This window comes from Lagenorhynchus albirostris, chromosome 11 (assembly GCF_949774975.1).
Source record: "Lagenorhynchus albirostris chromosome 11, mLagAlb1.1, whole genome shotgun sequence".
NCBI lineage: Eukaryota > Metazoa > Chordata > Mammalia > Artiodactyla > Delphinidae > Lagenorhynchus > Lagenorhynchus albirostris.
In genome coordinates this window covers 82,639,299-82,663,512 of record NC_083105.1, presented here as the reverse complement: position 1 = coordinate 82,663,512, position 24,214 = coordinate 82,639,299, and the positions used below count along the sequence as shown (strand labels likewise).

General features: G+C 39.1%; 1 protein-coding gene across 1 annotated transcript in view; it reads right to left on the bottom strand.

The window, feature by feature from the left end:
• The window catches only part of ITPR2 (inositol 1,4,5-trisphosphate receptor type 2), a 527,197-nt gene that overhangs the window by 390,120 nt on the left and 112,863 nt on the right, over positions 1-24,214 (bottom strand). Inside the window, exons 7-10 of the mRNA XM_060166697.1 lie at positions 23,931-24,014; positions 23,489-23,635; positions 19,236-19,331; positions 6,187-6,231 (exon numbers count right to left, since the gene is read on the bottom strand). Of these exons, the coding sequence (XP_060022680.1) occupies positions 6,187-6,231; positions 19,236-19,331; positions 23,489-23,635; positions 23,931-24,014 (372 nt within the window). The remainder of the gene's footprint in view (positions 1-6,186; positions 6,232-19,235; positions 19,332-23,488; positions 23,636-23,930; positions 24,015-24,214) is intronic.

The window sequence follows — 24,214 nt, the reverse complement described above, 5'->3', positions numbered from 1 at the left end:
TCTACACAATCTTCTTACATAGGGCCCAGTAGAATACCACGTGCAGCTATGAACTCCTTCCCTATGGTAAAAATGGTGGTGACGTCTGAAATTGAAGATAATAATCACTATGATGAGGAAGAAGGCAGAGAAAGAGGAAGGGAGAGATTTAAGAAGAGGAAGTGCTAATTCTAAAAGAAAGAAAAGGAAGTTTGCTGTTTATTACATCTTAACATGAAAACTTGGGGGGAAATAGACGAGGAGAGTTACAGTCACAAAGAAATATTATGAAAGAGCTCTTTTCTGGATTTGGCAATGCTACGGCAGCCAAAAGAAAGAACCACCAACATAATGAGTGTTATTAATACATGTGAGGGAAGATTGCCTCAGACTGTAAGAATGCAGAAACAATGGACGAGATCAGTCAGTTGTAGAAAAAAACTCAAAGGATTTTTGTGAATATGTAGGCACAGGGATTTGAGCACAAGTGGTTTAAATGGAGTATTAGAAAGGCACAATTAAAATATGATTTTCGCTAAGGAAAATAGAATCTAATCAATTACGTTGAACCATATTTGAAGAAAGGCTTTATTAACAGAAGATAAGCATGTAACCTAAACAAACGGAGAGTCAATGAACAAGAATTTGACAGTTTCTCTCACCGCAGGCTAGGGTAGATGAAACAAATTAGTATTCCAGTTTTCCTGGAGGAATTCCATATCCCTGAAAGGCATGTGTGTCATCTAATTTCCTGAGCTCTCCACGCCAATCTTCTAATCATAATTTAGGTTTTGATATAGATTTTCCTTCAGGGAAAATGCACTAACTGACCCAAGGATTTAGATCTACTTAGCAACTGACAGTTGGCACTGTGGTTTATACATCAGTCATTTGTGAATTCATTAGTGGAATCAATCCTCCTGTATGCACTGTCCTTTTCCCCCTTTTGAAAGGCTAATAAAATGAACTTTCTAGACTTATAAAAGGCGAGCAGATTCAGGTTCCAGGAGATTGCCCTCCTACCCCATCCCCCTTGGTAATATCTCCCCGTGGGATCCTGATAAGAATAGTCAAAAGACCTCTCTATTTTGACACTCTTACAGTGAAAAATAAAAACCTTTTCCATAGAGAAACCTCACTTATTAGGGCTAGCTAAAAGAGGTCACTCTAAGTTACTCATACTATTTAAGACCTGTGGTTTAATTTTAATTACCTAGGATAAGTGGAATGTACCCCCAAATAATTTGCTTAGGTCTTTGAGGAAAAAAGCTTTAATGAATAGATAAGTTCCATTTATAAATAGCATAACAATTGTTTATGTGTGAATAAGAGCTTCTAACACATTTAGAAGTTTTTTAAAACAGTGCTATAGTCTTAAGCATTCTGCTATTAATCTCTTGTACTCTGTTAATTTGCTTAACAAGCTGTCATAGCAGTTTGACAGTAAACTTCAAGCCAGCTCCTTGGAATTTTTTAAATAATAAAATATGAATAATGAGTTATAAGCATACAGTTTTTAAATAAATGGATCAAGCTTTAATATCAAGAAAATTAATATTATATTTCTACAATATGAAGGCAGTTCTGTTCAAAATTGTGTGCTTGTGGCTTTTGTTTACGAACCCACATCTCTTTTTAAGTAAGAAAAAAGACCCCAAAACACTAGTTCTCTGCAGAGAATTACAGAAGCACACTGCCCTCCCTCTTTGCATCATGAAAAGACATTAAGGTACAACAGAGCTTAAACAGGTGTGAAATTTAACAGCATCTCAGTCTCCAAAACACTCTCAATTTAGGGAATGAAGGGCTGCAGAATGTTAACCTAGTCTGCTGGGCTTTTAGAAAACTAGCATTTTCACTTGGAAGGAAAGGCACACAGCCTCGCAGATTATACAAATTGAAAATCCTGTATGAGAAGCCAGAGGATGCTAATGGCTCGCCAGCTTCTCTAGCTCCTGGGGGCCCTGCCCGCGGCGCACAGCAGGGAGCCTCCTGTTACACCTTCTCTGTTGCCTCATTTGTGAGTCATCGCATTTTCAGCAGAGACATCACGTAGCAGTTCTGCTGTGAAGAGCCAGAGACATTCGGTAAGAAACAATGTCTGCGTTTTCAGGGCCGATTCAGACCTGTGGCCACGGCAGCATAACTTTGTGTAGGCATCTGTGTTTTGGTCCAGACCCTCTGGGGCTCTCACTGCAGACTTTATGGAACAGACACAACCCTGCCATTTAAAGCTGCAAACCCTTCTTCTCTTGCCACGGTTCCTTGACAATCGGGTGCTCTCAAACTAATTCCCAATATGACCCTTTTTTCTTTCTTTTCCTTATCATCTTACCGCTGACGAATACATGGTAAAACACAAAGAAACTTGCGGGTCTTCTTTCAGGATCTGGTACCCTCCCCCAAAAGAAAAATTCTACAGAATAGAATTTTCAAGTCTATTTCAGCAAAGTTTCATGCTTCCTAGAACATTTCTGTTTAATGTATGTTTTTGCACAAAGACGGATGGTTCTCAAAGGGAGAGAGTTTGGCTCCCCAGAGACGTCTGGCAATTTCCAGAAACACTTTTAGTTGCCACAACTTGGGCAGGGGATGGGGGATGGAGAACAGGGAGACCACTCCTGGTCTCTAGTGAGTAGAGTCCAGAGCTGCTGCTAAACATCCTATGATGCGGAGAACAGCCCGACCACAACCAAGAATGATCTGGCCCGAATATCAACATATCAGTATTGCTGAGGCCGAGGATCCCCAGCACAGACAAAAGACATTCCCTGGAAGAATCAGATCACATTCCACATAAATAAGGTAATGTTAAAATGGGTGGTGTTATTCCAGAAAAGTCTCCTTCAAAGAGCCATTTGAAAAGATGCCAGTTTGCACGGAGAAAAAACTAACGACTTTCAGGTTCCCAGCTGGGCTTGATACAGTTCCAATATTTACAGGGTCCCTGTGGATGCTGTACATTTGTAAGATTGGAAATAATAGACTTCTTTGTAGAATAAATACAGCTATTTGGGTCTTAATGGGAGCTCTGACACACTCCGCCTCATTTCAGCAGTATTATCCATTAACCTCTGAAACTTCAAAAATGGAAGGCAACATTTGATAAAGGTTTCTAAATTACAGGAAAAATATTAACTGGATATTAAATAGACAACATAGGGAAAATGAGGAAAGAAAATAATTAGCATGGTCACAGGGAACTCAGTGTTACTGGAACCCAGATCTGAGGTGAGATAGCATTGTTTTGGGAAACTGATTTCATTTTTCACAGGCTACACTCTGAACGCTCCTCTGTTTTCTTTTTTAGACAGAAACATCATCATTGCTAGATGGTAAATGGTGTCTAAAATGAGAAGCCATATTGTTAGCTTTACTGTTCCATATTCTCAGTTTTATTTACTTTCAAGCTAGGGGTTTTAGAGAGAAGGAAATCAGATGTCTCCAGTTGGATGTGTCTCTGAGATGACAGATGAGATCCAGTCATAAAATTCTACAGCAAAAGCAAACCCACCTATGTTGTATGCAATTAAAGTATTGCTAGTAACACTGCTTAAACAGAAGAGTCCTCTTTCTCACCTTTAGAGGAGGATAAAGAAACTGTACTTCAGAATACAAAGGAAAAATATTTAGCAAGTCTAATCAAAAGCTTGATTAACACAAAGAGTAAACTTCACCATGGATTTATTACTTATTTATATGCTCTGCGCTGCTCCATAACCCTTCATTCACTCTATTCTCCCGCTCAGCTCTGCCCAGAATGATCGGTAGCATCTCCAAAGGGTATGTAGCCAAAAGGAGATGAGCCAGAGATTTAATGCAATTGCACAATTTGAAGCTTTGATATGATGACCTTTGAATAGCAACAACTTACATTTTTAGCCTACTAACATCTTTTATTCAGAGAGTTTCCCATTTGTCTGCTGGCATTTTATCCCCATGGCATGCAGGTGAGAGATGTAGGGCAAACATCCTCATCCTATCAGACAGGTGAAGAAAATGAGTCTCAGGAAAGCTATCTGACTTGTCCAAGGCTACACAAGTTCATGGTGGTGCTACAGTAGAGCTCCGCTGTCTCGACAGCACGCTCAAGAAGTCACATAGAATATCACAGAAATGAACCTTGACAAAGAGAAAAGCAGTCCCCGACATCCGACAGCTGGCCTGGTGGATGAGCCAGGCCTTGCTGTTGCTAGGAGCTGGCCTGACACTCAAGCTGGGCCATGGTGTTCTCCTGGTGAATATGGACAATTTCACAAAACAGCAACACCAGACAAGGTCACTTCATGACTGGAATGGATCAAGACAAAACAACACCACTCCCTGACCATATCTGAACACCGACAGACTATGAACGTTGTTCAAGCCACAAAAAATGACAATCCTGCTCCTGTCCTCTAGCGAATATGAGCGACTGCTGCTTCTTTAGCAATTACAGACCTAGCCTGCCCTACCCACAGATAAAATGTATTGATACCTCCTCTTCCTAACAGCATTCCCGTCCACAGCAAAGCCCCACTTCTTTAAATCTTTCCCAAAGTCAATCGCACAAGCCCAATTCCTATAAGACGTTTTTTCTAACACCTTCTTACTCAGAAGCAGCACGGTTCCCCACAGTGTGCGTGCAGTGAGTTATAAACGCCACTTGTGTGGGTATTTTCCTGGTGGTCTCTGGCCGGAAACCATTGAGACCATCGACAAGCTTATAGGAAGAACCAAAGAAACTATGATTCACACTTTGCTTTTTAAACATGGCTACTGATAGCATTTTCCTAAATCATAGGAAGGTAAGGACCCAACAGTCCTGCTGCAGCTATTTGAAAACCAGGGGGAGAAAAGCCCACACAGACACATAAAATTGAATCATAAATAAAAGATCCAATGGATCTAACAAACCTACTTCTATATTTAAAGACATTTTGACACAAATTAAAGTTTTCACTGGGTCAGTGACCTGATACTTCGCTTATTTCTATTGTAAACATGATAATCATACGGAGAGAGGAGTCAAACAGGGTTGACTCAGGTCCAGAAATTCTTATTTGATCCATCTGCCCCATATCCTCCTAAAACGTAAATCTGTGCGCCAATGTAAAACAGTAGTCATTTTAATGAAACATTCCAACAGTTTCTATCAAAGAGCAGAATTTGGGGTGATGCAGTAATAATACCTAGCCATTCCAAAAGGAATGGCAAAATTCCTAACAAAACTGTATTACAGACTGTGTCTATTTTATATCAAAATATCTGGCTAAATTGCTTTTAAAGAAATCCAGCCCTGCTGAGAGTCACACACAGAAAATGCAGTAGACACCATGGAGCAGTGGACAGTAGCTGCAGGAGTAATCAAAAATATTGATATAACAACAATAATAAAAATGATTGATAATAGGAAACACCAAAAAAAAAAAATCCAGTGCATCATCCAGGCTTTATTTGGATCACATCAAAATATCCTGAATTTCTGAATTTTTTAATAAGTTTCAGGTGTACAGCATTAACAATTCGACATCTTATATACTACAAAGTGGTCACCACCACAAGTCTAGTTGCCATCCGTCACCATACAGTTTCACCCATAACCCACCCCCATCCCCACTGGTAACTCCCTTCCTCTATGAATTTTTTAATTGAATTAAATCATGTTGTCATTGTTAAGTCATATTCTTTCCAAATTATGATGAGATGAGCAGGATAAATAATAATAAGTATTTATAATGAAAACTGGCTTTAAAATAAGATTGCAATTTTTTTTGAGTAGCACACTGTAGATTATTAGAAATTAGAATTATCTAGTTACTGAACAATTTCTCCCCATAAATAGAAACCAAATTATTTTGAATTGAAAAGGATTGTTCTGTTGTCCTATTTTAATATTATGCCACAATGCCATTCCTCCATCCTAATTTCTATGAACTTCTGAAAACTAAACCTAGACCCACCATACCTCCCAAATCCAGTTGCCTTCAGCGATCTATCATAAGTGGCCTCCAAGTTGCTGGAAATCTCCCTAAACACCCACTTCTGGTCATCTTCTTATAATCTAAGCCAATCATCATTTACTTTTTATCTTCAATCCACAGCCTCTACTTGGAGAATCTCTCTCAGAGCCCTAGTCTTCAAATTTTCTACTAACTTTTCAATTTGTTCATATAAAATATAAATAATATGCTTGTATTTGATGGGGAAAAAAGCAATTCTACTCACCACATTTTTTCCTTCATTTTGGGCATCTCGATAATCAGGGTTAAGCTAAAAACAAAAAACAAAGCTAGTTTTGAATTGCTATTAAAAGCACATTAACAAGACCAGTGATCTTTAATTCCAGTACACTATTGTACACTTAACTACGTTTAACATAAAAAGAGGCTAAGAAAGAAACGGTTAGGAAATACCTTCAAACCCTAGTTGCAGGAGACAAGAGTTAAAATGCCAAATTTATGGCCTTTGTTTGTATCAAACTGTTGACATTTTTGAACAAGTGAGAGCTGACAGTCTCACCACCTCTTAAGAAGCATTCAAGAGAGTTCATTTTGCCCACCACAGAATCTGCTATTGACCAATAATGCAGACACCGATTTCTAAAAGTAGACCAAAGGAAAGTTTTAACAATGATTCAAGATCATGCTCCACGTGCTATACACACAAGAAAAGAAAGTCAAGCAAAAGAGGATCTATATATCCGCTATGTCAGCTAATGCATGAGGACTATTTAAACTAACAAACAAGAACACATGTCTCAAACAGATGGAGAGACAGAGAACAGTACGGAGGTTCCTTAAAAAACTAAAAATAGAACTACCATACGACCCTGCAATCCCCCTACTGGGCATATACCCTGAGAAAACCATAATTCGAAAAGAGTCATTTACCACAATGTTCATTGCAGCTCTATTTACAATAGCCAGGACATGGAATCAACCTAAGTGTCCATCGACAGATGAATGGATAAAGAAGATGTGGCACATATATACAATGGAATATTACTCAGACATAAAAAGAAACGAAACTGAGTTATTTGTAGTGAGGTGGATGGACCTAGAGTCTGTCATACAGAGTGAAGTAAGTCAGAAAGAAAAACAAATATCATATGCTAACATACATATATGGAATCTAAAAAAAAAAAAAGGTTCTGAAGAACCTAGGGGCAGGACAGGAATAAAGACGCAGACACAGAGAATGGACTTGAGGACACGGGGAGGGGGAAGGGTAAGCTGGGACGAAGTGAGAGAGTAGCATTGACATACCTACACTACCAAATGTAAAATAGATAGTGGGAAGCAGCCACACAGCACAGGGAGATCAGCTCGGTGCTTTGTGACCACCTAGAGGGGTGGGATAGGGAGGGTGAGAGGGAGACACAAGAGGGAGGGGATAAGGGGATATATGTATACGTATAGCTGATTCACTTTGTTGTACAGCAGAAACTAACACACCAATATAAAGCAATTATACTCCAATAAAGATGTTAAAAAAAAAAAAAGAACACATGTCTCTGGGTTGGACTGTGGAGTTCAGGGGTCATTCCAATGAGAAAGCATGAGCTCTGCACATGCTGCCTGTTGGCCCACATATTTCCAGCTGCTTAGCATCCGTAACTCCTGACTCCCACCTGACTACACAGTTTCAAAAAGATGTCCTCGCTGATCATTTGTAAAGCATATGGTTTAGAAGGTGTTTTCTCAAAATAACAAGTTGTCCAGTTGAATGTAATCCTATGAATGTGAATCGGTTGGTGTATACAATACGCAACCCCAGGCAATTAAAGTCACCATTTAAGATGTAAGGCTGGGAGTCTTTCTCAGAATTACACTTGGCTAGTAGCTCTGAGGAACGCCCCTCCCAACTTATCACTAAATATTAATGACGGTACTGAAAATGATCAAAAACAAAGCAAAACACTCTCCATCTCATTGAAGACTAAGGTTGAAATCCATCTGAACCCCCAATCATCAATGAATTGACAGTAATTATAAAGCCGACAGTGCTGGGGGAGAGGCAACAACTCCTCACTTGTCATCTCATGGCAAACCTCAACCTGACTTCAAGCTAGTGGCCAGGTGAACACAGTTCAGAAGATACCTGGTGCGGTTCCACTATGTGCCCCCAACCCAGAGACCCCGAGTATTCACCAACCAAAGACCTATACAGAAGTGCTTCTCCATCACTGAGAAGCTGCTGTGAGATGGAGCAGAAAATTGTTTCCCCCATCCTCCCACCCACTGTCCACTACCTCTGTCTGTCTTCTCATGGCCAAAGAGATACAGCAAAGCTCAGAAAGCAAATGGGCAGAAAGCGGAGGGAGCAGATGATGGCAGAGGGCTTTCTAAGAAGCGCTGTCTGAAGAAAGGACAAGAAGAGAAAGAACTGTAGCTGCTGTGGGCTGGAATGACACTGTGCGATAAAGGAAAAATAGCAGAGGGCCGGGGAGAGAAGCAACCTCAAGAGAGTCCAGGGACGCAGACTTGACACCTGCTGGAACTGGGGAGTACACCAGGACCCTGCAGGCTGCCCTGCAGCTGAAGATTTAGCAAGAGGACTGAGAAAAAAAGAAATGGAACAAAAAGACCGTCCACTCAACCGTTCTGCTTCTGCATGGAGCTCACTCGTCTGAGGACAATAAGGGAGGAAAGCAGGAAAAAACAACACGGGACTGGTTAAAAAGTATGTTAAAATGGGGGGGAATTCTTTCTCAGAGTCTTTCTGAATATTATCTAGGGTATGATACAAAATAAATTTTCAGGAAATGGTTTGGCATATTCAAGAAAGTGCAAGTAAACATTGCCTCCATATGAAGGCAGCAGAAGATGAACAGAAAAATATAATATAAAAATAATCAGATAAATAATAATATAAGAAATAATCACAATATAAAAAGAAGTTAAATTAAGGAGGATCTCAATAACAATGAGAACATAAATACAAAATTAAAGTCCATGTCAGCAGCAGGAACAAGCATAGCTGACATTACTGGAAATGAGTGATGCAAAGGATGAACATGGAGCAGCTATCTTTCACCATAGAGGAAAGGTGTAAAGAAATGAAAATTAGGAAAAAGGAAATAGTCACGGAGGACCAGAGAATGAGGAATCAACTAATGAGCAACCAGGATATGAGAAGGAACAGAAAATCAGTGGAATACAAGCAATAATCAAAGATTATGGAAAATAAAGCTCTCCTCAGCTAAAGAAAGAACTCTGTATGCAGAGGTAACCCTATTCCAGGAAAATCAACTCCAACAGGCACATTCATTTGAGGATGATGGGAAAGGTGGGGGGAACAATGGTAGGGACATAAAATAGGGCCAGAAATTAGGCTTAGACAAAAATGCATATCATGTAACAGGAGAACGGATGAACAAAATATGGCGTATTCAAACAATGGAGTACTACTCAGCAATAAAATGATGGGCTGCCGATGTACACAACAAGGGTAGATCTCAGAAATATATACCATGGAATATTAGTCAGCCATAAAAAGGAGGAAATCCTGCCATTTGCAACAACATGGATCGACCTTGAGGGCATCATGTTAAGTGAAATAAGTCAGTCAGAGATAGGCAAATACTGTATGATCTCAGTTATATGTGGAATCTAAAACAAACAAACAAACAGAAAACGAACTTATAGAAACAGAGATCAGATTTGTGGTTACCAGAGGCAGGGGTGGGAGTGGAAGAGATCGGGGAAGGGGGTCAAAAGGCACAAACTTCCAGTTATAAGAAAATAAGTCCTGGTAATGTGATGGCGCACGGTGACTACATTTAATAATACTGAATTGCATATCTGAAAGTTGCTAAGAGAGTAGATCTTAAAAGTTCTCATCACAAGAAAAAAAATTTATAACTATGTGTGGTGATGGATGTTATCAAGATTTACTGTGGTAATCATGTCAATATAGATATATGTCATATATATATCTCAAGTCATTATGTTGTACACCTGAAACTAATACAATGTTATATGTCAATTACATCTCGATTTTAAAGTGAAAGAAGCCAGACATGGTATGACTCCATTTATAGGAAATCTAAGAACAGACAAAACTAAACTGTGGTTAAACAAATAGTTAAACAGATCAGAAAGTGAGTGGGAGAGGAGTGGCTGGAAGGCAGAACCAAGTCCAAGAGCCACTGGACAGCAGTCTTTCAATTTTCAGAGCAGACAGACAATGGGGGTGGGGGAGGGATGATAAAACAGGAATCCAGTTACAAGTTGCTTGTTGGTGCTAGGCCAGCAATTGGGGAGATCTGAGGCTGAGTTTTATTTTTCTATGGAGATGCATACCTCAGGCTCCTTAAATTCCCTTGAATTATGAATAAACGAATCAGTCCCAAAACAGTATTATTCCTGCTTTTGGAATCCAACAGTGAAAGGTAGAAAGTAAAAAGACAGTGACTTAACTGGCCTCCTGTCTACTGATTAATCAAACTCAAAAAGACACACTTTTACTCAGTAGTAATGAAAGGTCAGCATAGTGCACAGAAGGGGTTTATTTAGCTCTTTTAGTCAAGGATCACTGTTTCAGGGAATTCCCTGGCGGTCCACTGGTTAGGAATTGGCGCTTTCACTGCCAGGGCCCAGGTTCGATTCCTTGTCGGGGAACTAGGATTCCCACATGCCATGTGGTGTAGCCAAATAAAAATAAAATAAAATGACTTAAAAAAAAAAAAAGGATCACTGTGTTATGTTCTTTTGTTTTCGGTTCGAAGAATTCAGACTTTTCTTTTTAAATTAAAAGATACATACTAAAATTATAGCTAAATTATATTCAAAAGATATGTAACATGTTTAACCAGGATATACCTATGGTCAAAGCTTTCATTCAGTAAGCATTTAGACTAGTTGGTTAAAGACTGTAAAGTATATTAACTTCATGCTGGAAGCCATGACATATCCGTAACTAAAATGTGTACAGAAACAGGAATTAACATACCTAAGTCAAACAGGAGTCATGTATGCCCCTTAAGACATAGGTCATATTCTACCTTAAAGACAATGTTACTTTCTAAAGTTGTCTTCACACATTTCACCCTCTTAGGATCACCCAGTTCAGTTCCTGAGGGATGTGTGTGGAACCAGATTCCAGACTCTGGTCTGGAAGGAAATGCCATGGGCCTTAGGAAAGGTCGCCTAACCTCCATGGAACTCAGGGTCCTCATCTGTAAAAGAGAAAAGCCTATGACTAAATCCTAATCATACTAATTACATGTCATTAAATTTTATATATTCATGTCTTTGGCAACAATACTAAAGACGGTGCCGATCAGTTAGATTTCGCCTCATCTTGTGTCTCACAGGCTGCAATGTGGCCTTTTTTATATAAAATTATTATTTCAGGGACTTCCCTCGTGGTCCAGTGGTTAAGAATCCGCTTTCCAATGCCGGGGACGTGGGTTCGATCCCTGGTCGGGGAACTAAGATCCCAAGTGCTGCAGGGCAACTAAGCCCGCGGGCCACAACTAGAGAGAAGCCTGGGCACCAAAATGAAAGATCCCGCGTGCCGCAACTAAGACCTGACACAGCCAAATAGATAAATTTTTTAAAAAAACATTAAAAAATAAATAAGATTATTGCTTCAGTAAATTCATTAAAGTGATAATAATAATAATGAGAAGGAGGAGAAGAACAGGAAGACAAGGAAGGAGAAAGAGGAAGAGGAAGCACCCAAACAAATCTATGGCTACGTAAATTCACCACAATTAACCAAAGGCCAAGTAAATATACACTTTAATATATGTTTCAATTATACTGCTGATTTCCTACTCTAACCATAATAACCACAGTAATTAAGTAATTAGACTAAGGATGAATCCAAAAAATACATTTCTAAAGATGGGAGAAAAAAGACATAGTGATGTGGAGGTTCCTGAATCTTTTAGGGCTTTAAAGGAAACATTTCCTTATGTTAAAAAATAAGTTATAAATCTGGCATTGGAGAGAGAGAGATCTAATATGCTACTCAATCATTTACTCAATAAATATTAATAGAACATCTATAATGGACAAAGCATGGTGGCATACGGTATTTTAGCAAAGACAAAGAGAATATGGCCCCTGACCACAAGACCTTACAATCTAGGAGGGAAGAGAAGACATAAATACAGTTAGCGGTAATACAAAATAGAATGTGACAAGAGATATAAGACAGGAATGCATAATTTATAAATAATATAGGTCAGCAGAAGGAGGGATCTGTGGTGGGCAAATTTATTGAAGAATTATTCATGGAGAAGGGAGCATATGAGCAAAGCCTTGAAGGATAGGTAGAATTATTCAATATAACTGGGAGAGAAGGAAAGATTATCTATATAAAATTGATTCTCAACAAGGACCTACTGGATAGCACAGGGAACTCTGCTCAATACTCTGTAATAACCTATATGGGAAAACAATCTGAAAAAGAATAGGTATATGTATATGTATAACTAAAGCACTTTGCTGTACACCTGAAACTAACACAACATTGTAAATCAGCTGCACTCCAATATAAAATAAAAGTTAAAAAAGAAAATAAAAACTAAAACTGCAAAAAAAAAAAAAGAAGAAGAAGGAAGAGGGGGTAAAGAGGACAGGCAGTGCAGGCGGCGCCAATGCCAAATAGGTGAGAAAATGAGCCTTGATGAGAGAAGACCCATAAATGTCATTTACGGAATACTTTTTATATGCTTTTAAAGTTCATTCATTTCCCCATACAATTACCCTATTAGAAGGGACCCTTAGTCCCATTTTCCAGAGGAGGCATCAAGTGAAGTACCCCATGCAAAGTCACACTGCTGGCGAGCGGCAGGGTTATTCAGAAGCACAGGTCTGAGGGCTCCAAAGCTACATCTTTTAGTTCTGACAGCATATAACTTCCCTACCACCACCATAACGAGTACTGGTGTGATCCAAGGTAGGAAGAGCCCGGGCCAACAGGGCTTTTTGCCACAGGCTAAAGGGTTTGCATCTTCAGGAAGATTTTGAATATCACTGGGAAAATGTCTGCAGAAACAGTGCATTAAAAATCCTCACTTGGCCATAATTAGTAGGAGACAGAGACAGATGATGAAAGAAGCAAAGTAACCAAGTGTGGGGTTCACGTAAGAGGTGGCAGAGCCCCAACGATATCAATGCTGAAATGGAAAGGAAAAAGCAGATGCAAAAGATTTTGCAGAGTCAGGAGAACCTGAATGCATAAACTGAGAGAGAAAAACACGTTTACCGTGACTCCCAAGTTTTTAACCCAGAGCTAAGAAAATTCACTCTCTGTGGGAAAACAGTTTCATCTTAGATATGATTATTGAGTTTCAATGGCAGTGGGATACCCGAGATCGAAGTCACGACCCACTGCATCCACGGGAGTGACAGAGAAGAGAAAGAGCTAACAGCCACCACTACGCTCTGAAGGGAGTCCTCATTTAAGAGGCCAAAGAGGACCAGAATGAAGTCAGGTAGAGAGTGACTAAGTCAGAATAGAAAAGCGGCAGAGAGAGAGAGAGTGATATCATGAACACCTAGAGAGAGAAAGTCATGGCTGTACCACCTATCAAATTAAAGACAGCTGCAACTGTCCCTCTAACAATAGCAAGAAGCAGACCACAAGCTGTAAGTCCATAATTTTTGTTCATTTTTGTAAAAAAAAAAAAGTTACTTTTTTATAATGAAATGTCTTTTGATCAATTTTCATTATATATACCATTGAAGTTATAAAACCATCACATGCGGGTTTGTAAATAATTATATGTTCCTCTTTCGAATGACCAGGCATTTCAGAGCCAACCTATTGTGCTGTTAGGTCTAGAAACGAAAAGAAGGGAAAAATAACCCTTACTGGATGCTTATATGTGCCAGGCATCATTTCTATTTTGATATATATTTATACATGTGTATAGGGTCTGGTATGCATATTCCTCTATTATATATAAATATTGTACATGTATGTATATATATGTGTGATACATGTGTGTGTGTGTATAGAGAGAGAGAGAGAGAGAGAAAGAGAGTGAGAGAGTCATTTTTCATATACTATGGCTGGTACATTTGATAGAGAACTAAACATTGGGATATTTAAAACTACAGCCCTAATATGCATAAGATTCTATGCTAAGGTACAGGTTCTTGAGTACAAAGTTTTTACCTAATTAATTAAAGCCAAAGACTACTGTATAGTTAGGAAATAAGTGTTTACTGCCATCTGGTGGAAGTCCGGACTATCTACAAACAAATAAGCTAGCAGTCTTTAAAAGGGCAATTATAAAATCTTTAACAAAATTATTTTGCACTAGTCCCTCCATCTTGTTTTGGAAAGGATCATCAAAAGTTATTGCTTTAATAATATCCAAAGAAAGAAAATGCAGCAGATCAGAAATTATGATATTTGATTTATCATTCTCTCCATGGCTGTAGAAGAACTATTCACTAAGGCTCCCATATTATCCTATTCAAAATATGATCAATTTACTTTCTGCCCCACAGACATGCTTGTGAACTCTCCTGAACCAATATGGTGATACAAGAAAAAGATCTATAGCAAAATGGCACAGAGTGTGCTGACATTAAAAGCAAAACTGTCCTGTATATTAAAAGCAAAAATACATGACTGTTTACTTTCCCCTCATGTCACCTAATTTCTTGTATGGCCCACAGAAACTGACATTATAGGAAGACAGCCTAATAATACAGTACTGTAATGCAATATCTGATGCAGCCACAAATGCCCTGTTTACCTAATTCATAATTAAATACTTTGTTCCACGTTTTGTCCATGAGTTTCTAGCACTGCATATTACTCAAAAATAAACCTTGAATTCCCTAAGACAATACTGTTGGAGATATTCAAATTGAATAAGGGTCCATTTCTAAATGTCGGTTCACTTTAGTAACTTAGAGAATAAAATCTAAACAGTGTTATTTCACTGTCCTAATTCCTAGATGTTTTCCACAATTCACACACATATACACACACAAAATATGGTGCTATTCTTGAATAGCTTGCAATTTATGTGCTTTGTCTCTATAGTTAGACTACAGAATCTTCATCATACGAATGGTCTAATTTTATTTAGTTAGTTTCCCTTCATTTCTAAACAAACAATAAGCTTATTACATTTTTCTGAATAACTTAGCCACCCAGTAAGTACTGGTTAAATAGAATATCATGTTAAGGAAGTATAAGTAAAAATTTTAGGTGTTTTTTCTCACATATGCTTACACTTAAGGTTGCAGCCCTTTAAACTTACTGTGAGATTTATCATGGTCTTCTATAGATGTTAATAATGTAAACATTACACAAAACCAGTTATCTCAGATGTTTATGTATGCTGGAAACAATTGCAAAAGAGACGTCCTAGTGATGAGTTAATCTAATTCTCCTCTAGATTGCAAATTCTTAAAGCACAAGGACAAAATGTTAGTCATCTTTGTTTTTTCCACAATAACAAAGTAGTGCTTCCACCTAGTAGACTGTCAATAAAAGGTCGTGTAATTTCAGTATAACGGAGATCAGGGTTTCTCAACATTGGCACTATTGGCATTTGGGGCCAGATAATTCTTTGTTGTGGGGTGTGTCCTGCACATTATAGGGTGTTTGGCTGCATCCCTAGCCTCTACCCACTAGATGCCAGTAGCCACCTCTCCCCAACAGTGACAATAAAAATGTCTCCAGACATTGCCTAATATCCCCTGGGGACAAGATCACCCTCAGCTGAGAACCACTGGTACAGATGAAGTAAGTGTAGCATTCAGCCTGGATACTATCATTAATCTTGTTTTTTAACTTCAGACAAAATAAATCACCTCTCTGAGTCTGCGTTTCCTTTTCTGTAAAGTGAAATGATTGGATGTGTACCTCATTGTCTTTATGATTCATTCATTAGACTATCTAATATTTACTGAATGTAAATTAAACATCAGACACTGTTCTAGGCACAAGGTAGCCAGTGGTGAGCCTCTCAACTTTTTTCCCCATTAAGTTATCTGATTGACAAAGAAATGTCAGTTCTGGAAAATAAAAATAATAAAAATAAATTTTAAAATAATAATAATAAACACTACTACATAATTTCTGTCTCCTTCCTCCCAGTGGAAGTGAAGGGACTTAACGCTTACTGAATACCTTTTACGTACAAGGTGCTGAAAATTCACAAGATATTCTTTAATTCCAAAAAAGTCCCATGTAATATATATTATCACCTTTTTTACACACAAGGGAACTGAAATTCAGAGAGGTTAACTATTTGCTTAAAGGCAGAGAGACTGTGAGCGGTCTACCTGGGACTTTTCTTCCCACTACTCTAGGCCCTCTTTGCCACACTGGCCAATATAAACACCATAAACTCAAAGGCAATTCAAGAATTACATCATCCAATTTACCAGGGGTGCCTCAAGCACATTAAATTAATATTTTAAATTATAAATCGGTGTGCTGAGAGTGGAAGACACCACCAAATCCTGCCCTGTGATAGGTCCTTCCCTTTAATATAAAAACAACTCATCCACCTTACTTTTTCTAAAACTACTTCCTAAAAGTCTGTGTAATTGGACTCTTACTCTCCTTTTACTAATATTTCTCCCCCTTCACAGTCATTATACGAAAACTCAGTCGGCCCTTCTTTCTGCTTCCTGACTTCCTCATCCCTTTCCCCACCCCCTGCATTCCGGTTTCCATTAAAAATGCTCTCAGTGAAGTCACAGATGACCCCGTTCTTGCCAAATATTGTAAAGACATTTTGTTCCTGACCTTTTAGGTAGCATCCCCCCTCGATGAAACACTTATCTTCCCTTGCCTGGCATCTGTGACTCAGCCCATTTGATTTTCCAGTTGCTTATATGACTTCTCAGGCTGCCAGTCTTTCTAACTTTACTTAATTTTAAGAATATTAGGTTTAATTTAAATAACCAATGTCTGGCTGGTGACTACCACATTGGACAGTGCCACTCTGGAGTGGTCTGCTTTGAACACAAATTATTTAGAACACTGCTCTTTAAGTTACACATAAAATCCATTCTCCTTGGGGCTTCCCTGGTGGCGCAGTGGTTGAGAGTCCGCCTGCCGATGCAGGGGACGCCGGTTCGTGCCCCGGTCCGGGAAGATCCCATGTGCCGTGGAGCGGCTGGGCCCGTGAGCCATGGCCGCTGGGCCTGCACGTCCAGAGCCTGTGCTCCGCAACGGGAGAGGCCACAACAGGGCGAGGCCCGCGTACCGCAAAAAAAAAAAAAAAAAAAAAAATTCCATTCTTCTTGGCTTAATATCCATGGCCAGAAAAAAAACAGCTGCCCTACATTTCTGGCCCCAGCACTCCCTTCCCACCTTCCAGCACCACTTCTAACCTCACACACATCTTACGTGTGATACATGAATTATCCCTAGGAAATGTAAGATGCCACATACCTCCTCTTCCTCATTGCCTGAACACGCTTCCCACTCTTCCCCAACTGCCTTACTCGTCCACCAAGCAGCTGCCCTTCCTTGTACCTCCCTGGCCCCCTCTACCAAAGGTGTGTTGCTCTTGAGTGCCTCCCTATCACCAAAAGAATTTTAATCCTAATTTCTATTCTTTTATAGGACATCTAGTAGACTTTTCTAATTCTTATTTTAGACAAGATTCTCTTACCTTACTGCTTCATTTTTCAAAGGGTTACTTTTCCAAAACAGTTACTTCAAAACATTTATGGTACAAACAGCCCACAAATTGTGAAGCTCTATTTCATTTAGTCAAGCAGACTCATTAAAATTGAGTCAGATATTTATAAAAGTAAGAACAAGCTCTACTTATCATATTATAAAATTAATCATGCCGGCATCCCTTCTTAGATGCTTACCGTGGTCACACGTGATGCCAAGCACTTCACCTCGTTTCATTCTCTTAATAGTCTTATTATACAAATATTGCAATTATCCCCATTTTCCAGAGGAGGAAATGGGAGTTTAGAGAGATTAATTTGCCCAAATATCGCTCCGAATGCCTCTCAGATACAAATCCCGAAATTTTCTTCTTCCCCTTCTCTAAGCTTAGAGAAGCCTGAATAGCTTCTTCATATTCATTCATTCAAAAATTATTTACCAAATGCTTTCGAAGCACCAGGCACTGTCACAGGTGCTGGAAACACAGTGGTGATGTTACCAAAAAAAATAAAATTTACGATAAGTGAGATCGTGGGAAGTGCTATAAAGAAAATCATCACAGATTAACACGATGGAGATAGTAATAGGGTTGGGTTCCAGCTTAGACTGGGGTCAGCATGTTTATACAAATTTTTAGTAATACTACAAATTCCAACACCAAATTCTGGTTTAGAATCCCAGAGGAAACTCTAAATTGAAAAACAGAGTTGAGGAGAGTAGAATGAATGGACATTTTCATACATTTGAAAACATATTTTCTATACACTACCATATATAAAATAGATAAACAACAGGATTTACTGTATAGCACAGGGAACTATATTCAATATCTTATAATCATCTACAATGGAAAAGAATTGAAAAAAGAATATAAGTAGATACATATATATATGTATGTATAACTGAATCATTTTGCTGTACACGTGATACTAACACAATATTGTAAATCAACTATACTGCAATTACAAAAAAGATTTAAGAAAAACTAAATTCAAAAAATAAATCAAATATTTTCAAAATTAGTTTTAAACCAGATAACCAAACTTTAATTAAATCATCGCTAAAACATCTGTACTACTGTATCTACCTACCCTTCATTCTGATTGTCAACATGCATTCAGTGGAGAAAGAAAAGACCCTTCTAAGTTTTTACCATTTTTATTGACAGTTTTAGGACAGTGCAGCATCTCAAGGAAAAAACCCTTTCCTCTCCAATGGTTTGAACAATGAAAGCCACCCACCAGTAAAAGAACAGCCACAGAAGATCAACCAGAAACGATCTAGACTACACCACATCGACTATGCGCTGATCACGGCTCCAACGCAGACATTCTGAAAGAGTGAAGCTAAAGAGCAAATCTCAGGACGCATCCCACACAGATGCAAATCAGATACCCCCTTAGATGCCCTTAGAGCAAACTAACCACACAGTTCTGTTGTGGTGGCTGCTGTTTTCATTTTCAAGACAAAGATTATTTTAAGGTTTTAACTAATATTTACATTTTGAGAACAACTGACATGCCAATCCAGAACACGACAGGCAGTCATGAAATGTGCATAATAACTGTTTCTTCAAATACAACATCTTCTGTATTGCCTGTTCCACTATTTGAGAATCAGAGATTTAACAGCACTATATCCATTAATCTTACCTCTGCAGCTAAATAGTTCCCGGTTGCAAGATGTTTAAACCTGAACAAGCTATTCCATTGTCCTGCACCTCCACGGCATGGGTCATGATGAACTACCTACAGACAAAAAGAGAAACAAAAATAATGGCTAAAAGACATGCATGTTCCTGGCCAGCAAATGCCAACAGTTTACATGGGGTGCCCACCTGTTCATGCTAAACTTGTCAGATCTAATATACGTTTCAGGAGGACAATGTGGCAGAAAAACAAAATTCCCCATAAATGCGTAATTACACAGTTAACTCACTGGGCTTGCATGACTCTCACACCTCACAGCTGCAAATACAGATGCCTTACTTCAAAAGACATGTTTCCCGGGCCAAAACTGTAAATACTGTGGGGTTTCCCCACATTTGTTATTCATTCATTCAACAGATTATGAATGAATCTGTTGCCTACCATGTGTCAGGTACTCTTCTAGGCAGTAGGGACCGCAGTAATGAATAAGACCAGAGCTTTCAATGAATAAGATTTGGCAAGTGCCAGGAGGAACTAAATAGAGCGCATGATTGGGTACCTAGAGTAGGCTACTTTCTATCGATACTGCAATCAGCATGGGCACTCTGGTGGATAAGAATGAGACAGTCATGCAGAGAGATTGGAAGAGATCATTCCAGGCAGAGAGAACCATAAACGCCAAGGCCTGGAGGTCTGGATTAACTTACTTCCTGGCCCTTTCCATGTGTTGCCTGTTTACTAACACCATGTCCTTTGATACCTGTCCTAGAAACCTGTCTTGCCCCAGATGCTAAGCCACTAGGCTCACTGAGAATGAAAGTGGGTCTGCAACTGTCACTTACGACAGGTGGCTCACTGTTGTAGCAAAGCTCAGGTTTTCCAGTCCAAAGACGACTATTTATGAGCCCCAGCTCCACCCGTTACTACGGTATGATCACAGCAAGTAACATCTTCAAGCCTGCTTCTTCATGTACCAAGTGGGTTTAATTCATAGGATTGTTGTGAAGATTAAATATCATAACACATATTAGAGTGCTCAGATAAGTTCCCACTGTTCTCCAACAGATTAATACTCTTTGCCTCCATCTCATTCATACTGTTTGCCTCCAACCCCAGCATCAAATTCTGGGTGCTAACGTACAGGACTTTCTAATGCCTTTTGCTAGACTCCAGCTCCTATGTCTTCTGCTACTCCAAAAGCTTAATGAGGTAATGATGAAAATACTTCAAAGTGGGTGAAGTCTTACAAAAATGCTCCCCCTGTAGCCAAACACCTGCCCATCCTTCAAAGCTCAGTTCTCACATCGACCTTCTACCACCAATCCTTTGCTAATCCCACCAGCTACTGTGACCTTGTCAACGTTTGAACTCTTACTCCTTTGCGAGAGGCATAGATATCTTTAAAAATCTGATCATATCTAGTGGTTGTCTCACATACATACATACGCACACACACCTTTTGTATACCACTGCTAGAGGTTAACAAATAACTTGAAGCTCACCGTGAATCGCAGACTAAGAACTCCTGTCCTATACACTAGCGGGTCTAGCAACAGTAGCACAGCTCCCTAGGGGACAATTTGCAGATAGGGAAGGGAGGGTGTTTTCATGTATGGACAATTTGCAGATAGGGAAGGGAGGGTGTTTTCATTTATCACAATGATTTTGGAGGGATGCTAGTGGCATGAATGGGCAGTAGCCAAGACATTAAATATCCTGCAATTCACAGGAGAGTTCAGCATAGGCTAGATATTGTGTACGACACTCAGGAGCACCCCTGCCCTTCAAAGTGCTCCCCTGTAGCACAGGGGTGGGAAGCAGAGGAAAGTGAAAGAGAGGATCCTCTTAGGGCTCCAGTAAAGGTGGTGGCAGCTGTCTTGTGCAGGCTCCCACAGGGAGGAGTGGCTTCTGGCACTGCCAGATCTTCAGATAAGACCACATTCCCCGCCCCACTTTCTCCCACCCAGTCCTTCCAACAACGTTGAAACCTAATTTCCTGTATTAAATACCTCTCTGCTTGAAACACCTGATGCTCAGGCTTCCTGACGTTCCTGATACAGAAACGTCCCATAGTATTGCAGAAATAAACCCACCACAAATATAAACTGGTAATGCTTTAACGTGAAATCATACTAGAAAGCTTTTACATCGAGGTATATGAAAAGGCGAATCATTTTAGAGAAATCCACTATGGAGAAGGAAGCTTACATGAATCCAAGACATTGTCTCAAAATTACTGAATAATCTATTCACTCTCTCCATTCGGACTGCTCAATGGGACGCAGCATTTCCAACCACACATTTTGTTGGAAAGGATTTCAGTGCAGAGGTGCAATTACAGCAAAAGCTATAAAACTAATGGTAAATATATAAGAGGAGAGATTCAAGACTCCTTTTAACAGACTTAGAACCAAACATTAAATAGACAGAGACACGTGAAATGCAGGGAACTCACTGTGTAGGGAAGTTGCTATCTGACTTTTTCATCATTGTAATTTGCTAATAAAGTTTTAAAATAATATTTCACATTATTGCTATCCCTATATTTTGAAAATTTTGGAAGCACAGTGATAAGGAAATGTGTATTTTAATTATGTATTTATCTTCGAGTTGCCTGTTATCTTTCTCTTACCCTGATACGAGAAGTTGTGGGGTAGGCTTCTGGGAAGAATATCATGTAGTTTGGGTGGTGGTTGTTTTCCCCAGACCTTCTCAATTCCCTTCACTTATTGAAGGATATGATCTCCAAATATACTGAAGGATATGGTCTCTTCTGAATGCTAGAGACTGAAAGTATGCCTCAACATGAGTGGGGTTTCAAGATAAAAGCTATGCTTTTGTGCTATTTCATCTCTATTCTAAACCATGTCATAACTTAGAGAATTATTTTGACGCTTCATTTATAATTAAGGCTCAGCTCATTATACTTCCTCACTTTCTCTGTTTTAATAGTTTGGAACTTGCCTCATTATCCCTGTTTCAATTATAGCGATTTTTTCTTAAATCACGTACAAATAAGTCTATTCCTGTTATTACTTCACCTAATACTAGATATTATGCGATGGCACACATCTACCTCTGCTCTTTCATTTTCCTGTACTTGTACAGAACGTCTTCTGATCCTCTTCTTCTACTTCTCTCAAATCCAAATGTATCCATCAAAGATAGATATAAATATTTTGTCTTCTAAAGTAGGTACTTACATGTTGAAATACATATTGTTTTATATAAATTATTTTTCTTTTGTTTCTCCTTTATATTAGAATTTGGGCATTTTATTAACTTTTAATCATGAGACTATAAAATAATATTAAATATGACTTTCATTTTCATACATAAAGGAAGGATAACAAAATATATGCTGTAAAAGAGGTGTGATGAATTTGAAATGGTTGACAACCACTGCTGTAGGGTCTGGATTTCCATTAAATCAAGATGGAACTTATCAGGGCTTCCGTGGTGGCGCAGTGGTTGGGAGGCCGCCTGCCGATGCAGGGGACGCGGGTTCATGCTGCGGTCCGGGAGGATCCCACATGCCGCAGAGCGGCTGGGCCCGTGAGCCATGGCCGCTGAGCCTGCGCGTCCGGAGCCTGTGCTCCTCGACGGGAGAGGCCACAGCAGTGAGAGGCCCGAGTACCGCAAAACAAACAAACAAAAAAATCAAGATGGAACTTATCAGGTTGTTTGCAGTTAACTACGTATATCTTATATATTCCATGGTACAGAAAGGTCTTTTAAAGAAAAATCCATCTTACATTTTCTTAATTACTCTATCATATTGGCACACTTAAGCAAATACCTCTTAAAGGACGATGAATTCTTAACTATGGGTCTCCTCGCTCCAATAGAAACGGCATCCCCAGAAGACACAGAGGTTCTTTTCAGTGACTGTGCCCTTCAGATCCTCACTTACAGTGAGTCCTCCTCACTCCATTTCAACCCCAGTACCATTCGAGGCACAAGGCCTATAGTCTGACCGGTCTTAACAACACTTCACGATGGAATTTTAAAAAGCTAAATCATATATATGCCCTTATTAAATGACAGAGAGAGAGAGATGCCCCTGAGAAGATAGATAAAGGAAGTATAGCAACATTTCAAACTGGTCACAGCAGTAAAGAGGTACAAGTGGCTTCACCAAAATTACCGTTTTATGGGTCTATCACAAATGACGCTTATAACAATAAACCAGCCAGCCTAGTGACCTTGTCTTATTGATATAAGTATTTATTAAAAGCCAGAAAATATTTACATACCTCTATTTCCCAGAGTGCTTTCGAACTGGTAGCAGAAGTGGCTGATTGACGCAAAGTTGTACGAAGGAAAATGTGCTGTTTTTTCTCATATTCATCACAAGTCAGAAACTTCTCTTGTTCCGCATGAAACAATCGAACAACATCACCCTAGAAAAACAGGTCAAGAAAACTATATTTCCAACAAAAGTTTGAACAAATAGACATAAGAAGTGGGTGTCTCTCTATAGTTTTGATGCTCTGGGACTTCTGCTAACACTTGGCTTTTAATGAGTATGCATAAATATACGTTTCCAAATACAGGAGGGAAAACTCAAGGTGAGTTTTAAGGTTTATAGTCACATTCTAAACTTCAAACCTCAGTGAATACACAGGTTTTGCATCTAGAAGCTCAGTAAGACTACATTCAATTCTTCCAGTAAATGTCTAGGTAGCGCATACTTACCCCTTTTAGTACATCCTCTCGATAGGAACTATATTTCATGAATAGAGTGATTTTCCAGCTAGTGTTGCAATTAACAGCATTCACCTATTAATGAAGACACATTCAGTTATAAGACTGCAGGTTCAACTTTATACCAGAAATTATTACTTCAACTAGTAGAAGGAGCAGAAAGAACAACTTTGGTATGTATGTCAAAAAATATCTTCAAAGGACCATCTGAAATCTACATGTACCTCAGGAATAGTAACTAGCATAACTGGGCTTATGCTTATGGAAACAATGAA